At 33.8% G+C, this 24,472-nt stretch overlaps 1 protein-coding gene across 29 annotated transcripts in view; it reads left to right on the top strand.

The window, feature by feature from the left end:
• Nucleotides 1-585: 585 nt before the first annotated feature.
• The window catches only part of LOC105345954 (unconventional myosin-XV), a 52,845-nt gene continuing 28,958 nt past the window's right edge, over nt 586-24,472 (top strand). For 9 of the 29 annotated variants that reach the window (XM_066065528.1, XM_066065527.1, XM_066065532.1 and 6 more), the window contains exons 1-17: nt 5,248-5,784; nt 7,200-7,283; nt 9,981-10,070; nt 15,866-15,929; nt 16,022-16,131; nt 16,221-16,295; nt 17,656-17,856; nt 18,702-18,765; nt 21,163-21,276; nt 21,571-21,732; nt 21,987-22,103; nt 22,537-22,595; nt 22,693-22,822; nt 22,919-23,146; nt 23,505-23,630; nt 23,720-23,797; nt 23,923-24,077. In XM_066065528.1, the coding sequence (XP_065921600.1) occupies nt 10,012-10,070; nt 15,866-15,929; nt 16,022-16,131; nt 16,221-16,295; nt 17,656-17,856; nt 18,702-18,765; nt 21,163-21,276; nt 21,571-21,732; nt 21,987-22,103; nt 22,537-22,595; nt 22,693-22,822; nt 22,919-23,146; nt 23,505-23,630; nt 23,720-23,797; nt 23,923-24,077 (1,742 nt within the window). In that variant the 5' untranslated portion in view covers nt 5,248-5,784; nt 7,200-7,283; nt 9,981-10,011. Of the gene's footprint in view, nt 714-5,247; nt 5,785-5,882; nt 6,025-7,199; nt 7,284-9,980; nt 10,071-15,865; nt 15,930-16,021; nt 16,132-16,220; nt 16,296-17,655; nt 17,857-18,701; nt 18,766-21,162; nt 21,277-21,570; nt 21,733-21,986; nt 22,104-22,536; nt 22,596-22,692; nt 22,823-22,918; nt 23,147-23,504; nt 23,631-23,719; nt 23,798-23,922; nt 24,078-24,472 lie in introns of those variants that run through there. The other 20 variants (XM_066065540.1, XM_066065539.1, XM_066065542.1 and 17 more) reach the window with 10 other exon arrangements.

The following is a 24,472-nucleotide window of genomic DNA, read 5'->3' as shown; positions in this document are numbered from 1 at the left end:
TATATTAATGAATGAAAACAAACTCATAAAAGCAGATAGTTTAATTTGCTGTCTGATCGAAGTCATTATTCTTTTCAATATCCAGCCATGCACTCTTATTTTAATGTTTTTCACCAGAATTATACATTTCAGTCAAAAATTAGTTGTTGGCAAGATTTAAAATATTGCCATATTTAAGTTGTTTGCCCCTTTAGCTAATTAAAAGCTAGGTTTACAGTGGCATATCTAGAAGTCGATGCTTGTGGGTTTGAGGATTACCTAGGGATGGTTTATCTTGGGGATGGAGGGGGTAAAAGTCCTCCTGAATTTTTTAAAAAACAATTTAATATGTTGATTTATTTTTTGTTCTTTATTTCAAATAAACAACATAATATTAAATCATATCTTCTAGAATACGTTTTATGGAGTTCAAGATGTAATTGACAAAAATTGCCAACAACTTAAAGTTATATATATATATATAAAATCGAAGGGAAGCAATGTTTATAAACTGAAAATTTAACCAATGGCTCTTTAATCATAAGTTCATAATATAATGAGCTTTGAATTCTGTTTTGTTTTGCAGCCCAAAAAGATTGAAATAATACACTTCTTGAAAGCTAATTGATACTTGGTGAAGTGCAGGTGTTTGATAGCTGTCATCACTGAGGTCCTGTCAACACTCTAACAGAGGTCCACTGAATGACGGAGGTCCACTGAATAATGTTTATGAGGTATGAGTCAGTTTTTTGCATGTATTGCTATTTTGTGATACCATGCACTTATTTCAGTAGACATTATCACCATCACCTATATAGATAAGTGATCACCTATTCTATGTTAATGGTAACATCCCTTTTTACCAAGATGATATCACCTTATTGATAGGTGGTACAAATATCATATTCATTTTGAGTTGGTGATATCAGAATCAGAGACCTATATAATAATTTTGCAATAATTAGACTTGTAGACTTATAGTGCTGTAAAGTTTTTCTTTACATAATTGTGTGAGTCTATTTAATATTCATTTATCTATTATTAGCTCACCTGTACCAAGAGTTTTCAAATCTAGACAATTCTGTTTAGAATTTATAGATTGAATTTTTTCCAAATTGAGCATCCTTTCTCTGAGATCAAAGTTTCATAACAAGAAAATTGAACGAGGGAAACAAACATTTTCTGATGAATTTTTTTTCAAGTAAGCATGCAGTGTTATGAATGGTCCCTCCTTCATTTACCAAGTAGATTACCAGTAGTCAATATTTGTATGGTAAAAAGCATTTAAGCCACACCAACATAATTTTTAGTTTGTCGAAATTTCCAGGATGTGGGAAATTAATAATAATATCATTTGTATAGTTTTATTTAAAAACGAGCGCGGTGTCTGACGAACAAGAAATTATATTGGTGTGGCCCTACAGGTATCTATCATCAAAAATCCTTACTGATACCTAGAATTTGTAGTGTTTGATGTTTGGACATTAGCATTGGGTTTACTGTAAACATGCTACATTTGGCTGTGTATTTTATTTAGCGCAATAGGCAGAATGTGTCTTCTGTTAAATGAAGTACATCGCTAAATGTCATGCATATAAGAATTTTCACATTTTCGCTAAATACTGTAAACCTACTTTTATTTGAGTGCAAGAAATTTTTGCGAGGTTCGCGAGAGCCTTGTTGTCACGATTATTTCACGCTGCGAACCAGTCTTTATCGTATGATTGTTATAACAAAATACGGGTCTGGATAACTCTTGGTCGCGAACTTTAGTCGTTGCGAACCAGTTTATTTGAAGTAAATCGGTAAATAAAGTCACTGCGAATAAATGTTGGTTTACAGTATCATACACGCCAAATATAATACGTTAACAGTATATAAATAGTGCCTGTTTGGGAGGGTAACAGTTGAAATTGACACCCCGAGAAAACCATTGTCAACCGACGCAAAGCGGAGGTTGACAATTGTTTTCGAGGGGTGTCAATTTCAACTGTTATCCTCCCAAACAGGCATTATTTATTTTGTTATACTGAATGTCTTAATTTTAAAGAAAACATCACTGCTTTTAGATAGGAATAACCTGAATTCTAAGGCGAACCTTACGCGCATGATTTTCGCGCATGTAACAATTTTTAATGTTACCCGTTGCTAAGTGCGTTGCTAACGCTGAGGGTAATAGAACAAATTATGAACTGCGTCTAAACCAATCAGATTTCAGTATTTAACATGAAAGTATAACAATATATTTTATGACTACAAGAGAAATTGTTGTTAAATAAAAATACATGTTAAATTCAAATAAGTGACATTACTTCATTGAATACTAACATAGAGCATTGCACACATTCATAAAATAAAATATAACTCATTAGAATACATTGATGATTTATGTACCGGTATACATTAATACTGAGCTGGAAAGAGGCGTCACTTGGTATAAATATCATAACCGGTAATTTATTTTTATGTATAGTTTTAATTATTCCATAGAAACTGTAATTTTCAGTTTCAGCTCCATTGACCATCAGTAATGTATGGATAAGATAAGGAACCCTAACCAGTATCTAAATGATAGAATTGCCCCTGATGCATTAATATCTACTGCAATAAATTCCTGGGTACCCTCTCCTAACTGATATATATTTATCCCCCTGTTATTGATTAGCAATTCTATAAAAAACAGCACTTTTATGCATTCAATAATCACTATAACAATCTTAATAATTGATGCCAACTCTATAATTTGCTGAGGAAATAAATCTATTAAGACTTAAAAAAACCTTTTTTGGTAACCTTTTTATTGCATTATGCAAATCTAACACATTTGTCTATGTTGAACTGCATCAGCTAAGGAAAGATAATTGTGAAATGCTGTTTATAGTAGATTTCTAATGAAACATGGGAAATTAATAAATGTACAAAATTGTGAGAATATAAGTATTCCTTGTGGATGTTAAAAAAATCCACTTTTATTTTTCTGATGGTCAGTGAACTACACAATTGTACATGAATTTATAATACAAAAATTAAGTGCTTGCAATGTTTAGTTGATAAAAATCGGAACAATCACAAAACAGCGTACTGTTATTTGTGTAAAATATTACAGTATCTAGAATTACAAGAATGAAGATAATTAAGAAAACAAATGAACAAAACTATTGTATTTAAAAGATATTTGACAAATATTTTTTGATAAAAGAGTAAGGATTGAAATGCCACAACGTAATTTGTTTCTTCTGACTTTCCTTCTACATTTTAATGAGTTTTGATATTAGTGAGGGTTGATTGATTACTGATTGACCTTCAGACAGTCTGGAGCTGTGATGATACGATAATGTGATGATCTGTGTATACACTGCCAGCAAGTGTTTGGATAATACTTAACATGTCAAACACTGACCACGAGCAAAACAGGTCAGAATACTCTTAATAATTATCTAGCCATAAAAGTGCTGGAACCTGTCACTTGCCGGGCATTAATCTCTTACTGATGAGTGGAGTCTAAGGGCAGTAACTCCAAAGTTGTCGTATATTAAAAGTAGCTAGTCTTGGAAACAGAAAAGAAAACTCCATTAGAAGCAAAATTACTGTTAAGGGTACATGTATAACAATGCATGCATGAATATTTCATTTCCGCAATGCATTGCATATGTTTTATCCAAAAAATATGTCCGATCTTATATAGGTGAATATTAACAACTTACAATGTATTTCTCTTGTATTTATGATGGAATCAATCTGCTTGAAAAATTGTAAGCTATTCTCAGAAGCTACTTGATCCTCAGGTACAAAATATATTATGACTAATTTTGCCCATTATAAACAATTTTAAATCGCTCATATTGTCATATAAATTACTTTTTTTGGCCAAAGTCATTATAACATAGAAAAAAAATGAAGCATAATATGAATTTTCTTAACTGGTAAATTAATTGCATGATAATGTTACAAGCAGAAATTAATTATTGTAATGTATCCTTTCTGCTTTTTGATTTGCATGTTTTAAGTGTACTAACTCCTATTTACTACAGTAACTACGTGTATAAGGCAGTTGCACATTAAAGTCATGGGTTGGGTGGGTGTGGGTACTTCTGCATTAAGTTGGTGTATTGTAAGATGCATTGTAAAGTATATCTAGATATATGATCACCAGAACTTAAGGTTTTATTACATTAAATTATAAATATACCTTGATAATCTTCTGTATCAAAATTACACAAAAATGTGCACTGTGGTTTGTTAATAATCCTTCGGAAATCTATAACCTCGTTATATTTATTTCTTATTTAGAGATGCATATGATTTAAAAGGCTTTTAGGGCAATGTATTGGTAATAAATTAAAATTTAATCAAATGATCAATAAATTACCCAATTATTGAATTCTTTTATAGGGTGCATATCAACATTTAAATATCTATTAAAGATTTGAATGATGAATTGTTGATGGTAGTGTTTGGTATTGAGAGGTCCAGCATTGTTTTAACACTGATTATCACTTAGTTTGTTCTACTGGGTTACAGCTACACGGTGGGAGATTGATCACGGCCAGGGAGAGATGGTTGGATGTGTATTGATTTTCACCTGCTGATTACAGGTATGTTTTGTGGGATGGTGTATCCTTTATGTACAGGAGGCTGTCAGCTTGCTGGGGCCCATCTTGGAATCCAGCAACAATAGCCATTCTTGAGGAAATGTGACGTAAGCAGAGGTTTTCATTCTTTTTACCTGACCTGACTTGAGGATTGATTTTTTCTATACTATGTGCATAACAAGTCAACTCCAAAATTGTATGAAGGATAACTCTTATAGCTTATGTATGAATTAGGAGCGTTAAAGTGAGGTGCTTGGAGTTAAAAGAAAAGTTGAGAATTTTTTGTCTTTGAACGAGACTGTTTGTGTTTTACATGGAAATTCAGTGGGACTCTATACTGTTTGTTTCCTTATCAAATGTATAGCCATCAGAGTTCCTTGTTCTGATCCTGTGTTACAGAATTAGGGCCTGAGGACAGGCAGCCTATCTTATCCATTCATCTGTTTGCTCATTAAATCGGAAGAAATTAAGCAAAAACAATCAATGGTCTGTCTACAGTCAAAATTCCACCAGGTAACAGGCTTTATCAGTCGTGTCTATCAGATAAACGAAAGTTTTATGAAAAGAGGAATTTCGGGGAATTGGGGCATTTTTATTTGTTGAATGGAGAGAGGATAGATTGGACATGCTGGGCATGTGTTGACAAATATTTGCAAAGTTTGTCCATTTTATGTTTTAAATATCCGGCCCATGGTGTGCTCAAGCCAGCATAACCATTCATATGCCAGTATATGTATGTAACAAGTGAAGCATGCTAAGATATTTCTATTGTGATTTAAATGAATTCCTCTGAATTAGCAGTGTGCCAGTGAAGAAACAGGTAGCCGGTTCTACTAGTGGCTGTCAGAATTCCAAGTATGTCACCATTTTACTGAAAGTACGCAAAGTTTATCAACTATCTGTTGTCAAATTCTTCAATTGTTCATCAAGGCCTGGAAAACCATCAGTACAGGTGAATTTAGGGGCTGAAATTTAATGTTATAACTAATTGTGTGTATGCAAAGGGTGTGCTAGCCCATGGAGAACTGTCATTGATTGGACTGTTGGAGTTGACTGTTGTAAACTAAGGTGTTATTATAAATAGACTGTTGAAACGGAATACCTTCGCTTGTGTATTTGATCAACTCCCAGCAAGTGTCTGGAAGAACTTGTGTCTTCCAAAGTTTAGTTTCTGGGATTTATTATAGATATTGGTTATTGATTAGCAATACAGGTAAGTAAATTAAGATAAAACCCATTGTGTAGACTTTAAATCAATATAAAACTACCTGTTATGTGGTATCTAGGAATATCAGGTATACCGGTACAAGGGTGGGTCTAGGCAGGGCTCAGAATATTCGGAGGTCTTGAGAATGAAGTTTTGGCTGTAGGTCGAGTTGGCATTATAGGTGTTGATATAATGTGACACGCTGTTCGCTGTAATTGCGTTATTTGTTGTGATGGACATAATCAGGTAAGGATAAGTGCCATTATTTGTACGTCTGCTAGGCGAGCTGTTACTTACTTATCAGAGACATGGATAATCTGGCACTTTGATGATGACTAATTCAAAATTAATAGCCTTATGATGAATATCAATGAATAGTGTTGAGTGGTATAATTCTAAAACAATCAAATCTTAGAGTACCGGTAGGTAAGATATCAAGGTGTGAACATTTTCTTGTTCTTAGAATGCTTTCATGGAACAGGATGTTTCATTGCAGGATCAAAGATGATAAATTAAACCTGACAGTATACACGTCCTGTGTCTATGTATTTCATCATCTGTTGTACTTTTTCTTCATCATTTAAACAGTCTGCATTCACTTGAATGATTTTCTATAAATATTTCATAAATCTTGATAAAAACAAGAGAGAATTCTTTTAATGAAGAATGTTAAAGTGCATTTTAAGTTATAAAATAATATGGCATGTAATCAAATCTTAGTTTTCATTTTGTTGACCAGGCGCTTACTCATGATGCCCCCCTCTTTTTTTAAATTTTGTAATAATTTTTTTATATTTAACCTTAATTGGGAAAAAACATTGGGGTTTTGGTGATAAACACTATTGGTTTACATAACCTCCTCCATTAGAACAATTTTATCTCACCCTGTTACATACTGGTTGTATGATTTCGACCTTTGTCTTACCTTACTGGTTTTACCTGGGCATCAAGAAAACAGAGTATCAAATGATAGACACAGTTTTGCTTGTTGTTTTACTTAACATATAAACATTCTTCTCCACATAGTGTGTATGATTAAACATAGTTTGTTTTTTTAAAAAGGTATAAGCCTGCCATCTTATTTAAATTCGTGAGCTTTGAAATATGTCACCAGCAAACTGTCAAATAGATATTAAATTCTCATCAACTCAAAATGAAAAGATAATTTAAGGTTGGTTAGAAGTTGATCCTGGATTAGAATGAGTTTGTCATGCTGTGTGGATATCCAAACAAACACAATTTACCCAGATCGTATGATGAATGGGTGTGTCCCAGATTTTCTTGCATATGTGAATTATTTCGCAAGTTTTCAAGGCGTTCAGAAATGTAAGAAACTGGTTCTACAACTGAAAAGATGCCAAAGATAATTACACTGACGTTAGGTTATAATAAACTTAATTGTGCCTGTGTCCTACTTTCAGATTAATCCTGAAAATGTAACACAGAGTGGAGAGAACAGAAAGAAAAACCTCCGAGAAAACATGATCAAAATCTCCACACAGAAGGTGATTACATCATCAATTATACTTGATTTATTACAGTGATATACAGAGGTATCGAACAGTTTGGTCGTCCTCAGAGATCAAAGCTAGACTTGTCATGGACTGACTGAGAGCCAATGAACAGGGGTTTTCCTCATATCTGGAGTTGTATATTAACCTGTTATGCATGTTTTAAAAACATGAATTTTGGGGGGTCTTCTGATTTGTTTAAGAAACTCGGACCTAAGTTTGAAGATGAAGGATTATTTTATAGTTTTTAGAATAAACTCTTTTCCACAAATCAGGACGATGAAATGTTAAATCAAAATTACTGCTTTCAGGTTACAAACGATGTTAAATTACTAGAAATGATGCAGTGGCCTTAATATATACCCAATGAGAGTAAAAGAGGACCCCAATTCTTTATTTTTAGATTATAATTAATTGCAATCGATAGCTTAAGCTGACAGCAAAGAATTTACATTATCTAATTGCACATCTTGCACTTACCTGATAAGATCGAAATAAGAAATGAAATATTTAATTTTTTATATGTGAAATATAGAAGCCCTGTAAGAACATTCCACAAGTAATTGATGGATATTTCTGATCTTTGTGATAGTCCTGTCTGTCAGTTGGAGAATTGGTTATAGGCATTAAGGGATATTGCTGTCATTGTCAGCATTAAACTGTAAGAAAGTGCAATAAAAGAAACAGAAAAAAAAATCAAATTTGTGAATAATTTTTTGCACCTTACAACCTTGTGATTGAGAAATTAATATTTGAATAGATTTCTCTGCAGAACACTATTTTTTGCTACATTTTGTTGATCATCTCAAATGCAAGACATTCTATCGCAAAAATGTGTTCAAGTGACACTTTTTGAGCCATTAGTATATTTTTGAGTCAAAATACAATTAACTGCACCTACAGACAACTAAAAACCAACTGGTATAAGTATTATACATATGTAGGTATGTATGCATATTATCAGGCTTGTGTCTGCATTAGCAGAAAGAATATATATAACTCAGTACGAGAGAGAGAGAGAGAGAGAGAGAGAGAGAGAGAGAGAGAGAGAGAGAGAGAGAGAGAGAGAGAGAGAGAGAGTGTCCTTAAATAGAACCAAGTGTAGGTAAATATTTTAGGGTCTTCTATAGATTGTACTTGGATTGGTCAAGTGACAGAAAATTCCAGCCCTACAACAGAGAGCTTGGTTGTAGCAGAGGAGATATTATTAAGTGTATTGGTACTCAGCCTGTATGTAACCTGTTACCAGTTCATAGCTTTGTTGGTTTGTACTGCTCTGGTTTTATGAGACTGTTTGTGTTTATCTATTTATCTTACACTGTGGACACACTACTCCAAGGATCAAATTGGTTGTTCTAATAGGAATATACATGGACTGTTAAATATTGATAGGCATGTATAGATTTGGCCCAATCTATTGAATACTCAGCCTTTAAGTACAGGGTAGTGTAGACTTAGTGACATAACCACGTTCTAACGGCCAGAACTCCCAACACACCCGATTAAGATCAACTTTTCTGCTTGAATAGCTTTTGAGATTCTTTTTTATGATTGAAGAATGATTTTTTTCTTTGAATATGTAAAATATTTAGGTCATTTGATTTTTTCTGATTTGCCTTAAAAAAATCTCTGCTGGTAAGCTAGATGAGAATTACTTCATAGTTTATGACACATGGTATAAGATTTTCTCCATGATCTAACACCTTAGGTGAGCACAGAACATCTTTCTGTATCAAATGTTTTGTGTTTCATTTAATTGGGGTTTTTGTATAACACTTGACAAGGAGTTTTCTATGTAACCCTTGATGGGAGTTTCAACAGTTACCATGCAAAAACAACAGTCCTAAAGCTGTTAATGGCGTGTTTATGAGCTCTGCTGCAGAAAACATTTATATAACAAGTCAATATTTGATGCCTCAAAGTTGTTTTGAATGTTTGGTCAGTTGACATTTTTAGGACTGCAGAGATGGAGTTTAGATGATCAGAAATATGGGAAGTATTTGAAGGTTTTTCTTGCATTGAAAACTGTTCAAGGAAACAGACCTGACAATTTTGCCTGCATAGAACAGAACCTTTAACTTGGAAGGAATGCACAATAGTATTGTCAAGGAACAATAATCGTTATGCAATTCAATTCCTTACCGAGTGCAATATTTGTACATGTCTTTCTTTGGTTACATTATGGTGGAAAAATCCCTCCATTGTAATGTTTGGTATGCATGATATATGTCTAAGAAAACAATTCTTGTTATGTCTGTAAATGATTTTCTGTATTTGGTGTTAAATTGATATGTTCAAATGAGACAAGTGTATATTGAGTTTGTATCTAAACTACCAGTATTGATTTCTAACCTGCTTTTGGTATAGTTTTCTGTGCAACTAAATTTTGAAGTGGATTGGGAGGTGTCAGGAGATAAAATTTACCTCACAGATGAGTGTTTGATATGGTGGCTTGGTTGTTGGATTGAATTCAGTTTTTGAGAAAAATGGACTGAGGACTATGACATTTGTCTTCAGTTTATTACTTATTAATGTAGTGAAACTTGTTTCTGAAATGTGCCAAGTGCTTGTAATCATAAAAAAGAAGAGGGTGTGTGTTTAAGGTACATGTTTTATGGCATAGCCACATACTGTTGAAGTCCAATACAGTTGAACTTTGATCATTAAATTGTTACCTCTTTTTTTCTATAGATGAGCAATGAGTTGTGAGTGAGAGATCAACATGGATGGTCCAGAAAATGGAGAGGGGGATCATGGAGTGGAGGACATGATCAACCTCAGGTGAGTCTCCAGCTGATGTTCGTCTTAATGGAGGAAATGTGGGCAACTACATTCTCCACATGCATATTTAACATGTTAGCTTTTTTTCCCCCTTGAAGCAACCCTCAATGCCTTCATATGCATTCTATTACCTTTTAACAAAAAACTTTTCAGTCTGAAAAAGTGTAATATATAGGCACATTAATTATGGTATTGAAATCAAAATGAACACTGTCAGGATTTGTTTAAAAATTACTTATAATTCAGATGTTTCCATAATATTTGGATCAAATTATGAAGTCCAACATAGTCCAAGTAAAGAACTGTCTCTGTTTGACAGTTTTTAGCACCTGGAGCACTCATGGGGGAGAATACAGTATTTCTTGCAGTCTCTTCTGATTTACTTGTACCATAATTTACTGTAAGCAGATGTATGTACATGCATGGTGCTCAGCCGAAAGTACTGTAAACTACAAAAATACCCTTGTTCATGTGCTGTCAACCGTTACATTAGTACATGCTTGTACTTTAATCATTCACAGCAAATATGAACTTGTACTTTACTGCTAACTTTGAATAAAACAAACACTGATATGGTGAATTATCAGCACATGTAACTACTTCTTATCTATGCCCAAGTCAAATGCCTGAAAAAAATATAGGAAATTCAATAGAATATAAACAAAGTACTTTTTCCACCCTTGCTGTCAAAATTATTACACATTTTAATTCATGTATCTGCAGTGATAATATTTTTTTCCAGAACAAATTCTATTGTAGATATAGTTTAAAGATTGGTCACTGTATTATCCAAAAAAAAAAAATGAATTACATTTAAATTGTGAAATTAATGTTGCAGTGAAAATTTTCATTTCCAACTTGCAGTTACCCCAATAAATTAATTTAAACTTATATGTATATTTCAATTGGTATTTATACAGTAAAAGGAAATAAGTTTTTTTTTCATCCCTTGAAATTTGCTTTGTTGTAATTATGAATGAGTAGTGTAGTCATCAACAGTTAAAATAGATGCACTATAAAAGGACTTCTGTACACTACATGTACCGGGGTATATGTGCTGTAGAGATTTCAGTAAACTATAGCTGCAGGTCTGTAGCTCTTGGTCTGAAAAAATTTGGATAGACAACCTGGGAGCTACAGTGCCTCCCATTGAAAAAATTGAATATTTACTGCGCACAAAAATGTGCTCTAGTATTTGACTAATTAACCTTATTGATATGAAAATTCTGTGAAAACAATTGATACCGTTTAATTTTTCATTCAATTTACTACTGATATCGTCTCTTTACTTGCCTCTGATAGCCTATCAAACACCATCACCAGACCCATGAATTGAAGTGGTGCAGTTAGTGTACATGTAAAAATTGCGACTCTCGATCTCGATGTAAATTTACATACTTGAGTTTCTGTGGTTGGTAGCTTGTTTTGGAGAAAGTCTGAGACAAGTAAAGAGACAATATCAGTAGTAAATTTTATTGAAAATTTAATGGTACTAATTGTTTTCTCAGAATTTGCTTATAAATAAGGTTAATTAGTACAAAACTAGGGCACGTTTTTGTGCACAATAAATACACAATTTTTTTAATGGGTGGCACTGAAGCTCCCAGGTCATCCATCCAAATTTTTTTCAGACCAAGAGCTACAGACTTGCAGCAAAGTAAACTGTAAAAGGACCTATTTGCATGCTCTGAAAACAGACTCATGTACATTATGATACATTTACAATTGTACTATAGACATTATGGTAAACTGAAAACAGACCCATTTGTGTGCACTGTATATAAACTAATAAACATTACATTATCAGTTGAACCATTACAGTAAACTATAAACAGACCCATTTGCATACATTGTAAACATACTAAATCAGATGTACACATTTGCTCCCGTCCTGTAAACTTTATGGTAAACTGTAAACAGACCCATTTGCACACACTGTGAGCATACTTAATCAGATTTACATCACATTTGTTCCAGTACTGTAAACTTTATGGTAAACTGTAAACAGACCCATTTGCACACACTGTAAACACACTAAATCAGATGCTCATCACATTTGTTCTAGTTCTGTAAACTTTATGGTAAACTGTAAACAGACCCATTTGCACATACTGTAAGCACACTAAATCAGATTTACATCACATTTGTTCCAGTACTGTAAACTTTATGGTAAACTGTAAACAGACCCATTTGCACACACTGTAAGCACACTAAATCAGATTTACATCACATTTGTTCCAGTACTGTAAACTTTATGGTAAACTGTAAACAGACCCATTTGCACACACTGTAAGCATACTAAATCAGATGCTCATCACATTTGTTCCAGTACTGTAAACTTTATGGTAAACTGTAAACAGACCCATTTGCACACACTGTGAGCATACTAAATCAGATTTACATCACATTTGTTCCAGTACTGTAAACTTTACCTTAAACTGTAAACAGGTCCATTTGCATATACTGTAAACAGATGTAGACTTTCTCTGTTTACAGCAGGATAGATGTCTAATCCTGATACAAATTATGTTTTATTCACACATAATTATGAAATGTTTGCAAATCTTTTCTCTTATTAGCTTAGATGAGATGCCTATTTGGTTGCTTTTTTCTTTGCATTACACTACTAGGTTAGCTGGGCATGTCATTTGGAGCCAAATATATGCTTAGAAACAAACCAACAATCTATTTGCAAGGATTCTTATACTTGGTTTTATCTTTCCTGAAATAAGAAACTTGTTAATTTCTTAGAAAATTTCAACCTTCTTTTCAAAAAATATTTAAAGAGAATCCTCATTTTCTTTGAAAAAAAAAATCAATCAAAGAGAATACCATCCTTTTAAATGCATATTTGTTGAACGTATCTCTCATTTCATCAAATCAATTCATTCCAAATTCATGGATCAACATTGACATGACTGAGTTTATTTTATTGTGGTAGATTGCCTCGAGTTAAGGTTACAGCATCAAGGTCAGACTTGTTTTTCACCCAACCACATCAGAGGAGATATACTAGCTTATCTTTACATACCCCCCTGTCTAGAGTGATATCACAACAGATTTTGATGACATTTTTAATTTTAGCCAAGCTAGAAGGGATACCCTCATCTTCCACTGCAGTTGTGGAGAGGCATAATCTAAAACATGGTTTTTCCTACAATGCCCTGTGATACATTCAAATCTCTTTCCTAGATTTCCACATCTTTCCTCCACTCAATAAAATGTGCACTTTCGTTTTCATCTGTTTGTCGTAATGGTTTCAGCAGAACGCTCACATGACTATGAGCAAGTTGATTGCAGGTAGTCATAAGTCTTTTGTAAAGATTAAATAATAATTTAAAGCTTCTGTATTGTCTAGACATGATCAAATAAATTATATAAAATGACTGATTTAACAAGAAATGTGTTGATTAATGACATGGGAACATTTATATTATAACTTTTATCTGCGCAAGCAACAGTTATTTCCTTAAGAAATGATTGCGCCGTTGTTCAATACGTCAAAACAAGTGCAAAAAAAAAAGGAGAATTGAAAAGAAAGAATTCTAGACCATTGTGAAAGGGCAGTCAGGTGAATGTCGTGTGTGTTTAATAATCATACCCAGTTCTCATTCAGCAAACACACATTGAAAATTCACCCTTCTTTTCATTTAAATATCTTGTAGAATTATTCTGAAAACTTGTAGTAATTTGCAGCTTATAATACAACTGGTTGGTTGTTAAATTCCTTGTACAAAATGGGTTTTTCATTGAAAGACACCACATGACTTAAAATCTTAAATCAGTTAATATAAATCTCAGCCACTTCAGGAAAATGGTTTTAAAATGAAATAATAAATTGCAGTTTGAATCAGCATGCATAACTATTTGACAAAGGGTATGTTTCAGTTGATAGTTGGTTGCAAGTGTCTGTTCCACCCATCTGTTCATATCTGTGTTCTATATAAAAGTGTTCACATGAAATAACTTTTTGAGGTTTAGAATAAGGAGAAAATTGGCAATTAAGGTTCCATTTCAGACAATCTAAAAAGAAAGATGGAGCATGAAATGATGTAGGCCAAGTCTCAAATAGAATGCTATGATTGTGAAAGATGGGATAAGAAACTCCTGAAGCGTTACTGAGCTTTGTTAGCCCTTATTCTAGAAGAGGATCTTCATTCATAATATTTTGAATGGAACACTAAGAAAAATAAAAACCTCTGCTCCTTGGAATTGAAATCTCATGTTATACCATCTTTAAATCTTTTCATGCCTGATACTGTGTCCTGATATAGTTGCGGGCCTGGTTTTATTTTGGGTCAAGTTCCCAGCTGCTCCTTGATGAATGAGGACTGTTGTGTTTATATGTGTTGTATAGATGGCCATTGCCTCATTTGTTATTGTAGGAAAACATAAGAACAGCTAAGATTTAAACCAAGCTGTCAAATAAGAAAAGAGGTTGGAAAACACATGCATTGTTAAATTGATATATTGCATGTCTTGTGCACATGATAAAGATGACAAGAGTATCCATTTGAGATAACACTAAAATTATACTTTGTCATGCAAGTTTTTTGCATTTTTTTTCATTCATACTGTGTTAGCGAACACATATAGCTTTGCAGTTCTCAAGTTGACCGGTTAGGATGAATGCAAGCCTTTCTAATGGGGGCCGGTCAGCTTGTTACATTAAATACTCCTTGTCAGAGTTCTGATTAACCAATACAATGGATTATTGTCCTTTCTCCGATAACACCCTATTATTCATTTGGACTAAAATTCTTCCTATCTAAATCAAAGCTCCTTAGTGACTTGGATACTGGGCTTCATCGAGGGTCTTGCATTGGTCTTCTTTTCTTACACCTGTCATTGGTTCGATAGAGACTGTCGGGGTGTGTATCGGTTCCAACACTTGGTCTGGGACAACATAGCGACTGCTCCTTCAATCACTCTCACAGTTGGCAAGCAGTCAAAGGTTTAAAAACCGCTTGGTCTATCTTATAAAACCTGGATTGTTCCCCTCTAATCCGCCTTAGTTGTTTAAGAACTTGTTATGTGATGTTTTGAATGCAAAGGAACTTTAACAAAATTCAATTCTAGGTTATCAGATGCTGGGCATACAAACTAAATTTTTAAAAGGGCCTGTTTTTGTAACAGAAATATAATTGCCTTTTCATAATTAACTGACCTGGTTTTAGCTACAGTCTTAACTGTGCCACCAGATGTATTGATCTTTTTCTGCAGACAAAAAGTGAAAAGTGTTGTTAATGTTTTCATTCATTTAATCTCATGTGATTTGTAGATGTTTGGCCAGCCATGTCAAACTGGAGGGTTTAGGAATTTAATGTTTATATAGAAACCAAAATATTTTCTGACCATATATCAGTTTTCACCAATGCATAATTTAAAACTCTCATTGAGTTTGAAGACTCCGGCTTTCAATTCTAGCATGAAGTAATATATTTATATCGGTGTGTACACAACTTTGTCTATGTTTTTTAAAAATTTTGAAATTAAAAGGGTATATATAAATCAAGTACAACCCAGTACAAATATTTCACTTTACCGGATAATTAAGCACAGTGTGATTCATTTGAAAAAAAAAAGATACTTATAATATTAGAAGTAAATACTGAAGAGCAATTATCATATTTTAAAGTTCAAAATCTCGTAAAAAAGAAAATGGAAACTGTTGTCCTTAATGCTAGAAGTAAAAAAAATGAAAGTTCCAGGGACTTTGCTAGTTATCAGATATCAGTGCCTTGTTGTGTATTATGAATTGTCAGCATTGTGACATCTCCATTATCATTTGACAGTGTCCTGGATGAGAGTGTCATACAGAGAAACATAAGGATCCGATATGAACGGGAACTCATCTATGTAAGTTTGACACAGCCATTGGTCACTACTTCAGTATTTTGTTTATTCATTCATTTCATTGATACACACCTGAGTTATGTCCCCTGTTTCAGACTTTCACAGGAAGTATCTTGGTTTCCGTCAACCCGTACAAAATGTTCAACATCTACGGACTGGACATGGTCAAGAAGTACGAGGGCCGCCCACTGGGCTCCATGCCTCCGTAAGTCTCTCCCTTGTGATGTAGACCCAGTCAAGTTCTATAAAAGTTATGCCTTCATTTGTTAATTTCTGAATGCTGTTTCATTTCAGACACCTGTTTGCCATTGGAAGTGCATCTTATGGAAAGATGATGAAAGACACAGAGAACCAAGTTCTAGTGATCAGGTAAGACCCTCACAATTGTTGTGGATGTTTTAATAATTCCTAGAGCCTATCTTGTATTCACAGATAGGGAAGCCCTTCTTGTATATTTTTTTTATTTCAACCTTATTTTATGCAATTACAAAAACAGCTACAAAAAATCACTCCGAATACAAGTACTATGGCCTGTCCTATAAGAAACTTTGTCATAAAAAAATTGGAATGCTTTCAAGGTCTGTTGGTTCCTAGCTAATTTCTTTACATCTTATGCCTTTTTATTAAGCTATTATTTTTTCAATTCTTTTAAGGTCATCTCTAATTTGTATTTCATTAATTAGAAATTAGCACAAGCTTAAACCTTTTCGAATACTTGCCAGGTGGCCCATAAGCATAAGGGAGTGGTATTTTGGTGACCATAAAGTTTCATTTTACATTCTTAATCACGTTATGTAGGATAATTCATGCCGACTTTCTTTTGTCTTTCAACAACTGACAACAAAGGGCAGCTGAAGTGTTTCCATTAGAATCACAGATGAGCTGGATTTAAATGCATAAGAATTTATAAACGTTTGCACTGGATGGTTGTAATATAAATGTAGCTGTTGCATACAAATGAATCACTTAGCATAACTATGATTAGAAGACCAGAGATGGCGATTGGGAATATTAAGGTGGAATAACACACCTGGAAAAAGTCACTCGAATTAACAGTCAATTATTTGATTATGAAAGATATTATGATAAATAAACTGTCAATTTGCAAATAAGCGAAAAATTTGCAGTTTGGGGATAAAAAATGAATATCTTAAAAATTCAATTTAGTAAGTAACAGCAAAAGCCCCCATTGGATTCGAACTCAGGATGTACGGATCACAAGCCCAACACTTTGACCACCTGGCTATGAAGTAAGGTACATGTTGCCGTCGATCAAATCCTTTTAATATAACAAAATGTCGTTTCGATCAGAGGTCAGCCATTTTATGACGATGTGTTATTCCACCTTAATAAATACCTATTTTAGTACCAGAGCATGAACTAATGTGTGAACACCAACATCAATGGTCCTTATACTGCCATCTTTTATAAACAAAATAACATCATATTGTCTTGTTCAAGTCATTTGGTGGTGACAAACCTACAGTATTTCTTTAGCTGTTACGATAATAAAGAGCTAGTGCAATTTATTAATAAAAAAAAGCAAAATGATGACAATGCTGTCTTGGGAGTCTTTTAATTAACTCTCAAAAATGTTTCTATGGTAGGATGGTTGCTTGTAAAGCACTCCCTACCAATGAAAACATTGCTGTAGATCTTGTTTGTCGTGACAGGGTTTTTTTACACCGAAAACGTAATGGAGGGTGATGGGAATGTTTTTGTGTTTCAGCGGAGAATCAGGGTCAGGAAAAACAGAGGCCACCAAGTTAATCATGCAGTACCTGGCTGCAGTCAACAAGTCCGGTAACAACCTCATCACAGAGCAAATTCTGGAGGCCAACCCTCTACTGGAATCCTTTGGTAATGCCAAAACAATTCGGAATGACAACTCCAGCCGATTTGGGAAATACATTGAAGTCTTCTTTAAGCAGTGAGTTGATATCAAAGTTTCATTGCAAAGTCAGGACATTGTTTGTGTCCTATAAACTACAGCTACACAAGGATCAAGTATGGGGTCACAAGTCCTTTTGTCCATTTTGAATTTATAGATTTAATTAGAAGTGTGACTCAATAATAAAATTTAGCGTTGTGGAGAATTTCGGTTGAGGAAATGCCCCTATAAACTAAACAGTTGACATCGTTAAGAAATTCCAAGCAAACACTTTTTAACAACCAAAACATTAGAGAAAACAATCCAATGATGGTTTTGAACTGAGAAGAGCTTGGTCCAGTAGCCCGAACAAATCAGTTAGGACATGCCCTGACTTATTAAAGGTCTTTATTTTGGTCCCTCCTAGCTTTGATGTGATGTCAGAAGATAGATTTCCTGTTGTCAACATAGCAACAGCTGGTTTATTACGATGAGGAATGAATATCATATGTTTTGTGACTAGGAAATTTATTTGTACACACCTTTCATCCCTTTCTGCTTGTTCAGATATTGATCCTCCCACTAGGGAGCTTTTGATTTCCATCCAAATTAGAAAAATAAGATACAAATTCTGAAGAAATGCTTATGGGGTGCTGTTGTGAATTCATCTGCAAGATCAAAACTTTAAGAAATTGTTATAAAATCTTCAAAGATTTTTTTAAAAGTTTGAACAGATCACTGCATTAGATAAATGTGTTTGATGCTTGATTGATGTCAAAAAGGCGTATGAACTTTAAGTTTGGTTAAAATGAACATTTTAATTGGCTTGGCATGATATCAGCAGAATTTTAGCATGAAAACTGTATTGAATTGGGTGTTACGATGAGTACATTTTGTAATTGCAGTGGGTCCATCGTCGGAGCACGTACTCTTGAATATCTATTGGAGAAGTCACGCATGGTTACCCAGGTAAACGTTTTAAAAAGCTCAAGCATTTAGCACATCTCAGGGATAAAAAGCACATTGATATGTCATTTAATCACATGCTACACTTCCTCTATCTGCCGTTTAATGAAAGGTTTAAAAATCATAAAATAAGACTGACTCGTAGGTAAATCGTCAATATTTAAATGTACCAATATTACATAACTTTGATTCTCAGCAAGGTAAACCAGACATGGTTAAAGAAATAGCTCTTCTTCGAATAGAATTGCTCTATAACCAGCAATGGAAGTTTAATCTACAATGGGTAGAAACATGATTAATGAAAATAAGGCTTGGAATATGTGAAAGGTTATCAGAGTTTTGTAATGAATATTTGTTTCTCTTATACTAACTTTGCTGGATGTGTTGGTAGAGCATTTGAGGCAGTAGATAAAGCAGTTTGTTCAGACTGCGGGTGGGGAATCCCGACTTACCTGAACAAGCAGATAAAGGGGGATAGCACGTCCCACGGAATCTACCCAGATCATCACATTTTGCTTATCCTCTGTGCCTAATCTCTGTAACAACTGGTGTAAATCTAGTTCAATATGTTAACTGCTGTTTCTCAGTAGTAAGCTACATGTATTGCAAATTAAAAATGAATTAAATCAATTGTAATGGTATTGAATGAATGGAATGGGAAGGAGGAGATTCTGATGAATAATAAAGGAGTGTTCCGATGCCTTGTGGGTGAAGTGTCCATTTAGTCAGATCTGGTATCTCTCCACTGTCCACAAGTGCTCCATGATCTGAGGAGACAAATATTTAGTTAATGGTCCAGTAATAGACAGAAGATCCTGTTATGATATACACTCAATCATTTGCATTTACGGACTTAAAAACCTGTCAGGGCGTCACCTTCATTATTATTATAAGCATGTATATAAGGGGGCAGGGTTGATCATTAGTTCAAAAGTAGGAATTATCATAACTGGTGCAAGTCCTTTTCTTCCATTGATGAAGGTTCTACAAAAAAATTGGAGTTCTCAAAAATAGCAATTTATTAACTTTCACACCTTATGCAGACATTATCCTTGTTCATAGGAATGGTATTCATTATTTATTTAATAAGTAGTCCAGTTTCTTTGGACAAGTAGAATTGTCCTTTACCATCAAAGTCAGAAAAAGTGTAACTGAGCAACTCCTCTGGAACGTGAACCTGTAGTAAATTCATTGTTGTCAGCTAGGTTTATACGTACACAATTAGATTAATTATTCAGAAAAATTTTGAATTGTGGTGTATTTGAATAATAAAACATTTGTGGCTGTCATGGTTGCATGATTTTATGAAGTGAAGAATTTATAAACACAAATAATGACCTTGTTGAAGAGAAAAAGATCAAGGAATATTACCTGTGTTACAATTAAGATATAGATGCTTAGAAGATTTTAGAATAATTTAGATGTATTTTAAAAATCAGAAGACTTTAATACGTTTTAAAATGACATCTGTCTTGTGGTGTTTTTATGATCAGGCCCTGGGGTGGTATTCTCTGTAGACAAGATCTTTTGTTTATCAGTATAGACAACACAGGTAAATGTGATCGTCTTTTATCACCTGGCTCAAGAAAAAGTTTCGTGATTTATCATCAAGTAAATTAAAAATATGAATGAGTCATTGATATTACTCTATTTGCTAACAATGCTCTTAAAGGGGCATGGTCACGATTTTGGTCAAATTTTAATTTTCTGTTTTTATTATTTGCAATGCTTTATGAATGCATTTCTAATGATCAAATGAAATTTGGGTGCCCGTCGATGAGTTTTAAGCAAGATACAGTGCTCACAATTCTTCGTCATGTAAACAAGGCTCGTTTTTGTTTACATAGGTTCAATATACCAGTAAAAATCTTTTTCAAGATGATTTGTCTATATTCATATTCTTTTTAAGCATGAATTAACAGTTCCTAACCATAAACACATTCATTTTAGGTCTAAAACTGGAATTTTCACTTCAACATTCAAAATGTAAACAAAAGCATTGTTTACATAGCGAGGAATTGTAAACTCTGAAACTCGCTTATAAATCACAAATGACACTCAAATTTTGGTTGCCAATTAAAAATGCCTTACTGAAGCATTATAGACATAAAATCGAAAAAATAATTTTTGACCAAAATCGTGACCATGCCCCTTTAATGTCGGTGAATATGCTAACATTGTCATGCACATCAAGGCTTACTAGTTATTTTATGGTCCAAATCACTATATAAGATTTAAAGATAATGTACAGAAAGCTTTGAATACAACCCATCTGTTTCCCATAATATTGCACTCACTTGAGCAAAGCGGTATTCAGTGTTTGAATAAATTCACTGTTCAAAAACCATTGAATTATTGTATTTATTTACAATGACTATTATCTTCCTGTATTTGTTCTAGGCCCAGGATGAGAGAAACTATCATGTGTTCTACGAGATGCTGGAAGGGATGTCCTCAGACCAGAAAGGAAAATACGGTCTGCAAAATGCGGAGAAGTACTTCTATCTTAACCAGGTATGTTGCTTCACTGGATTTGGATTTTGACAAAAAGATTGAAAGTTTTCATAAGTGCAAATTCCCAACAGCATCTTAATTTTAAGTCTGCATGGTCAATTTCCTGCATCACTTGTCAATAAATATTGGTTTAACCCAGAACTTATGTTTAAAATTGTTAAAAATATTTTAGATATTTTTATTCTCAAAAGTTAGTAGGACATGTTTAGATAAGAAAAAACTCCTTTTAATCTTTAAAAAAGGAGGATCTTTTGCCTATTGTTGGATCATTTACTATTCTGATTCTTGCTTCAGGGAGGGAACTGTAAGATTTCGGGGCGAGATGACAGAGAGAATTATCGAGCTCTGATGGCTGCCCTGGATGTGCTCAGCTTTGAGAGAAGTGAACAGGACACCATCTTCAAAATACTCTCCTCTGTCCTTCACATCGGAAACATTTATTTCAAGAAAATTCATGTAAGCATTTATGGCCTTCTCTTAAGTATTTATAAATATAACAATGCTGTTATTAAACTTCCAGACATAACATTCATGATATCATCAAATTCATATTGGAAAGCAAAGTTTTAAAGTAAAAAAAATACCCACCCATTAATTATCATTTGTGGATAGGTAAAATGATGTATAGCTGAAGGGTATGTTTTGAACTTTAATTGTGTTGTTTGTTTTGGGAATTCTCTCCCGTTACAAAGCTGACCTTGACCTTTCAGGATGAGGCTAGCCATGACACTGTACTTCTGGGGAGTGATGCTGAGATCAAATGGATCTCCCACCTCCTACAGCTGTCGGAGGACTGGCTCAAACAGGCTCTAACCACCAAAGTCACTGTGAGTCCCCTATCAGTTCTTACAATTCATGAATACAAATGAAGCTGACACTATTCGAAATGAAATATGAATTATTTATGGTACACTAAATCTCTGATAAGAGAGAAAACTCTCACTTGGATAAAGATATGATTATTTATTATCAAATATATATAAAAATAAAATTCAATTAAACACAAATTGATTACTCAGGATATTTTATTTTAAATCACATTGCATGATTATTATTATTTTTTTTTTATAAAACTGTCAAGTGAAAATACATTATAAGTTAAATTTTGCATTGGAAGGTCTGCTAAAATTCATTTCAATTATGTATAAAAATTCTTTGGAAAATCATTTTAATGCAACAACATTTTAAATTGGTGTACATAATGACGACAAATTTGAAATATTTTAATTTATGAAATAACCAAGAGTTCTCCTATTTTAGGAAACAAGAGGAGATCGTGTTCTTACTCCATATAACATCGATCAAGCTCTGGACGCAAGGTGAGGCCCCTCAAATCAATGTGTTTACTGTGATATAGAACCTTTATTGTTATTGATATTTCTTGATTTTCTGATGATTTTTTTTTCTGTCTGATAGGGATGCTGTAGCCAAGGCTCTATATAGTCGCCTATTTACCTGGCTGGTCGAGAGGATCAACAATATCATCTGTAGAGCAGAGCGAGACAAAAACACTTCCTTGGCTGTCCTTGACATCTTTGGATTTGAGGTATTCTGAATTCTGATGTGCTTCCTAAACATGTGATTTTCAATTTATTTTGTTTACATCATTAACATTTTTCAAAACTTTTAAAATTATTTTCAGGATTTCCACATGAACAGCTTTGAGCAGCTATGCATCAATTATGCCAATGAAACCATGCAGTTCTTCTTCAATCAACATATTTTCCGTCTGGAGCAGAAAGAATATTCAAGAGAGGGTATCGATTGGTCAACAATAGAATTCCGTGATAACCAACCTGTGATCGATCTGTTGGCCAGTAAACCAACAGGAATTCTGTGTATCCTGGACGATGAATGCAGCTTTCCACAGGTATTAAGCACCAAAAGATTTACAGATATAGAAATTATGTATAGAACAGAGTTGTGACAAGCTTCTAATAAAATTTAGATACCGGGTAATTTTTTTTACCTATATCAAGTTTTTGAATTTAGATAATTTTTTTATATCAAGTTTTTGAATTTTTCTGATTTTGATTTGTTTTATTTTGGATTATGCTGTAAATTTTGTAAGGCATTGACTATAAAATAGGTGTTGAAACAGCACTTTATGGGGGATAACTCCTGCTGAGACGAAATATGATACTACTGAAACTGCAAACAGAATAGCAGATGTTGTTAAAAAGACCTTTAAAGAGACGAGATCTCTAACAATAGTGTTCGTTTTTTAGGCAACAGATATGTCGTTCCTGGAGAAGTGTCACTTCCACCATGACAGTAACAGACTGTATGAGAAGCCGCGGATGTCGGACCCTGTGTTCTATGTCCAGCACTACGCTGGCAGGATCAAGTACAATGTGAGTGTTCTATCACCACAGTCAGCAATCGTCTCACCATTAAATATTGTTTGTAATTCTATTGATTCCACAAATTTTTTGTTTTAAAGGTAAATCATTTTCTGGAGAAGAATAAGGACACTTTAAGGAGTGATGTCATAGAACTGTTGTGTGAAAGCAAGAACAGAGTGAGTACCTCCCAGTCACCATGTTTAGATCAGATTAAGTCCTTTCGTTCTACTGAATATCACTCTTGGTTAAACAAGCTGAATTCAGACATCTTTATGACTTCTCTGATGTCTTTTCTCTGTAGATCATTGCTCAGATGTTTAAGGATATGAGAGATCGCCTCATCACAAAGACCCTCAGCAAGTCGACTGGTCGCTATGTCACCCTCAAACCCCGCACCCCCACCATCTCCGCTGGCTTCACCGAGTCACTCCTATCTCTGATTGACAACATGTCTAAGTAAGGAAACTATATGAAGTGATTAAACATATGTATAAGTAAGCCAGCTCTACTAAGTGATTAACCATACATGTATGTAGAAGTAAGCCAGTTCTTCTGAGTGTCATGGGCTTATATGTACATGTATATACAGCATATACTTTGGAATCACCAATGTTAATGATGGCTTAGTTTTTATGGAGTTTCTGGGTACCCCTTATCCACAAAATAACATTCTCAACAAATTTAAAAGAACGAATCTATGAAATAACATCCCAATGAGCCTCTAAAAGACTGGTGATCCACATAAGTTTTGCTCTACAAATTATTATGACTCTATGATAGAGAGACACACAAATAAAAACTTTGTAAAATGCTCACGAGTGTTTCCATTTATTTCCGTAATATGTGTTTAA

This window comes from Magallana gigas, chromosome 7 (assembly GCF_963853765.1).
Source record: "Magallana gigas chromosome 7, xbMagGiga1.1, whole genome shotgun sequence".
Taxonomy (NCBI): domain Eukaryota; kingdom Metazoa; phylum Mollusca; class Bivalvia; order Ostreida; family Ostreidae; genus Magallana; species Magallana gigas.
Note: the sequence above shows the minus strand (reverse complement) of the source record. Positions and strands in the feature narration are given on the sequence as shown.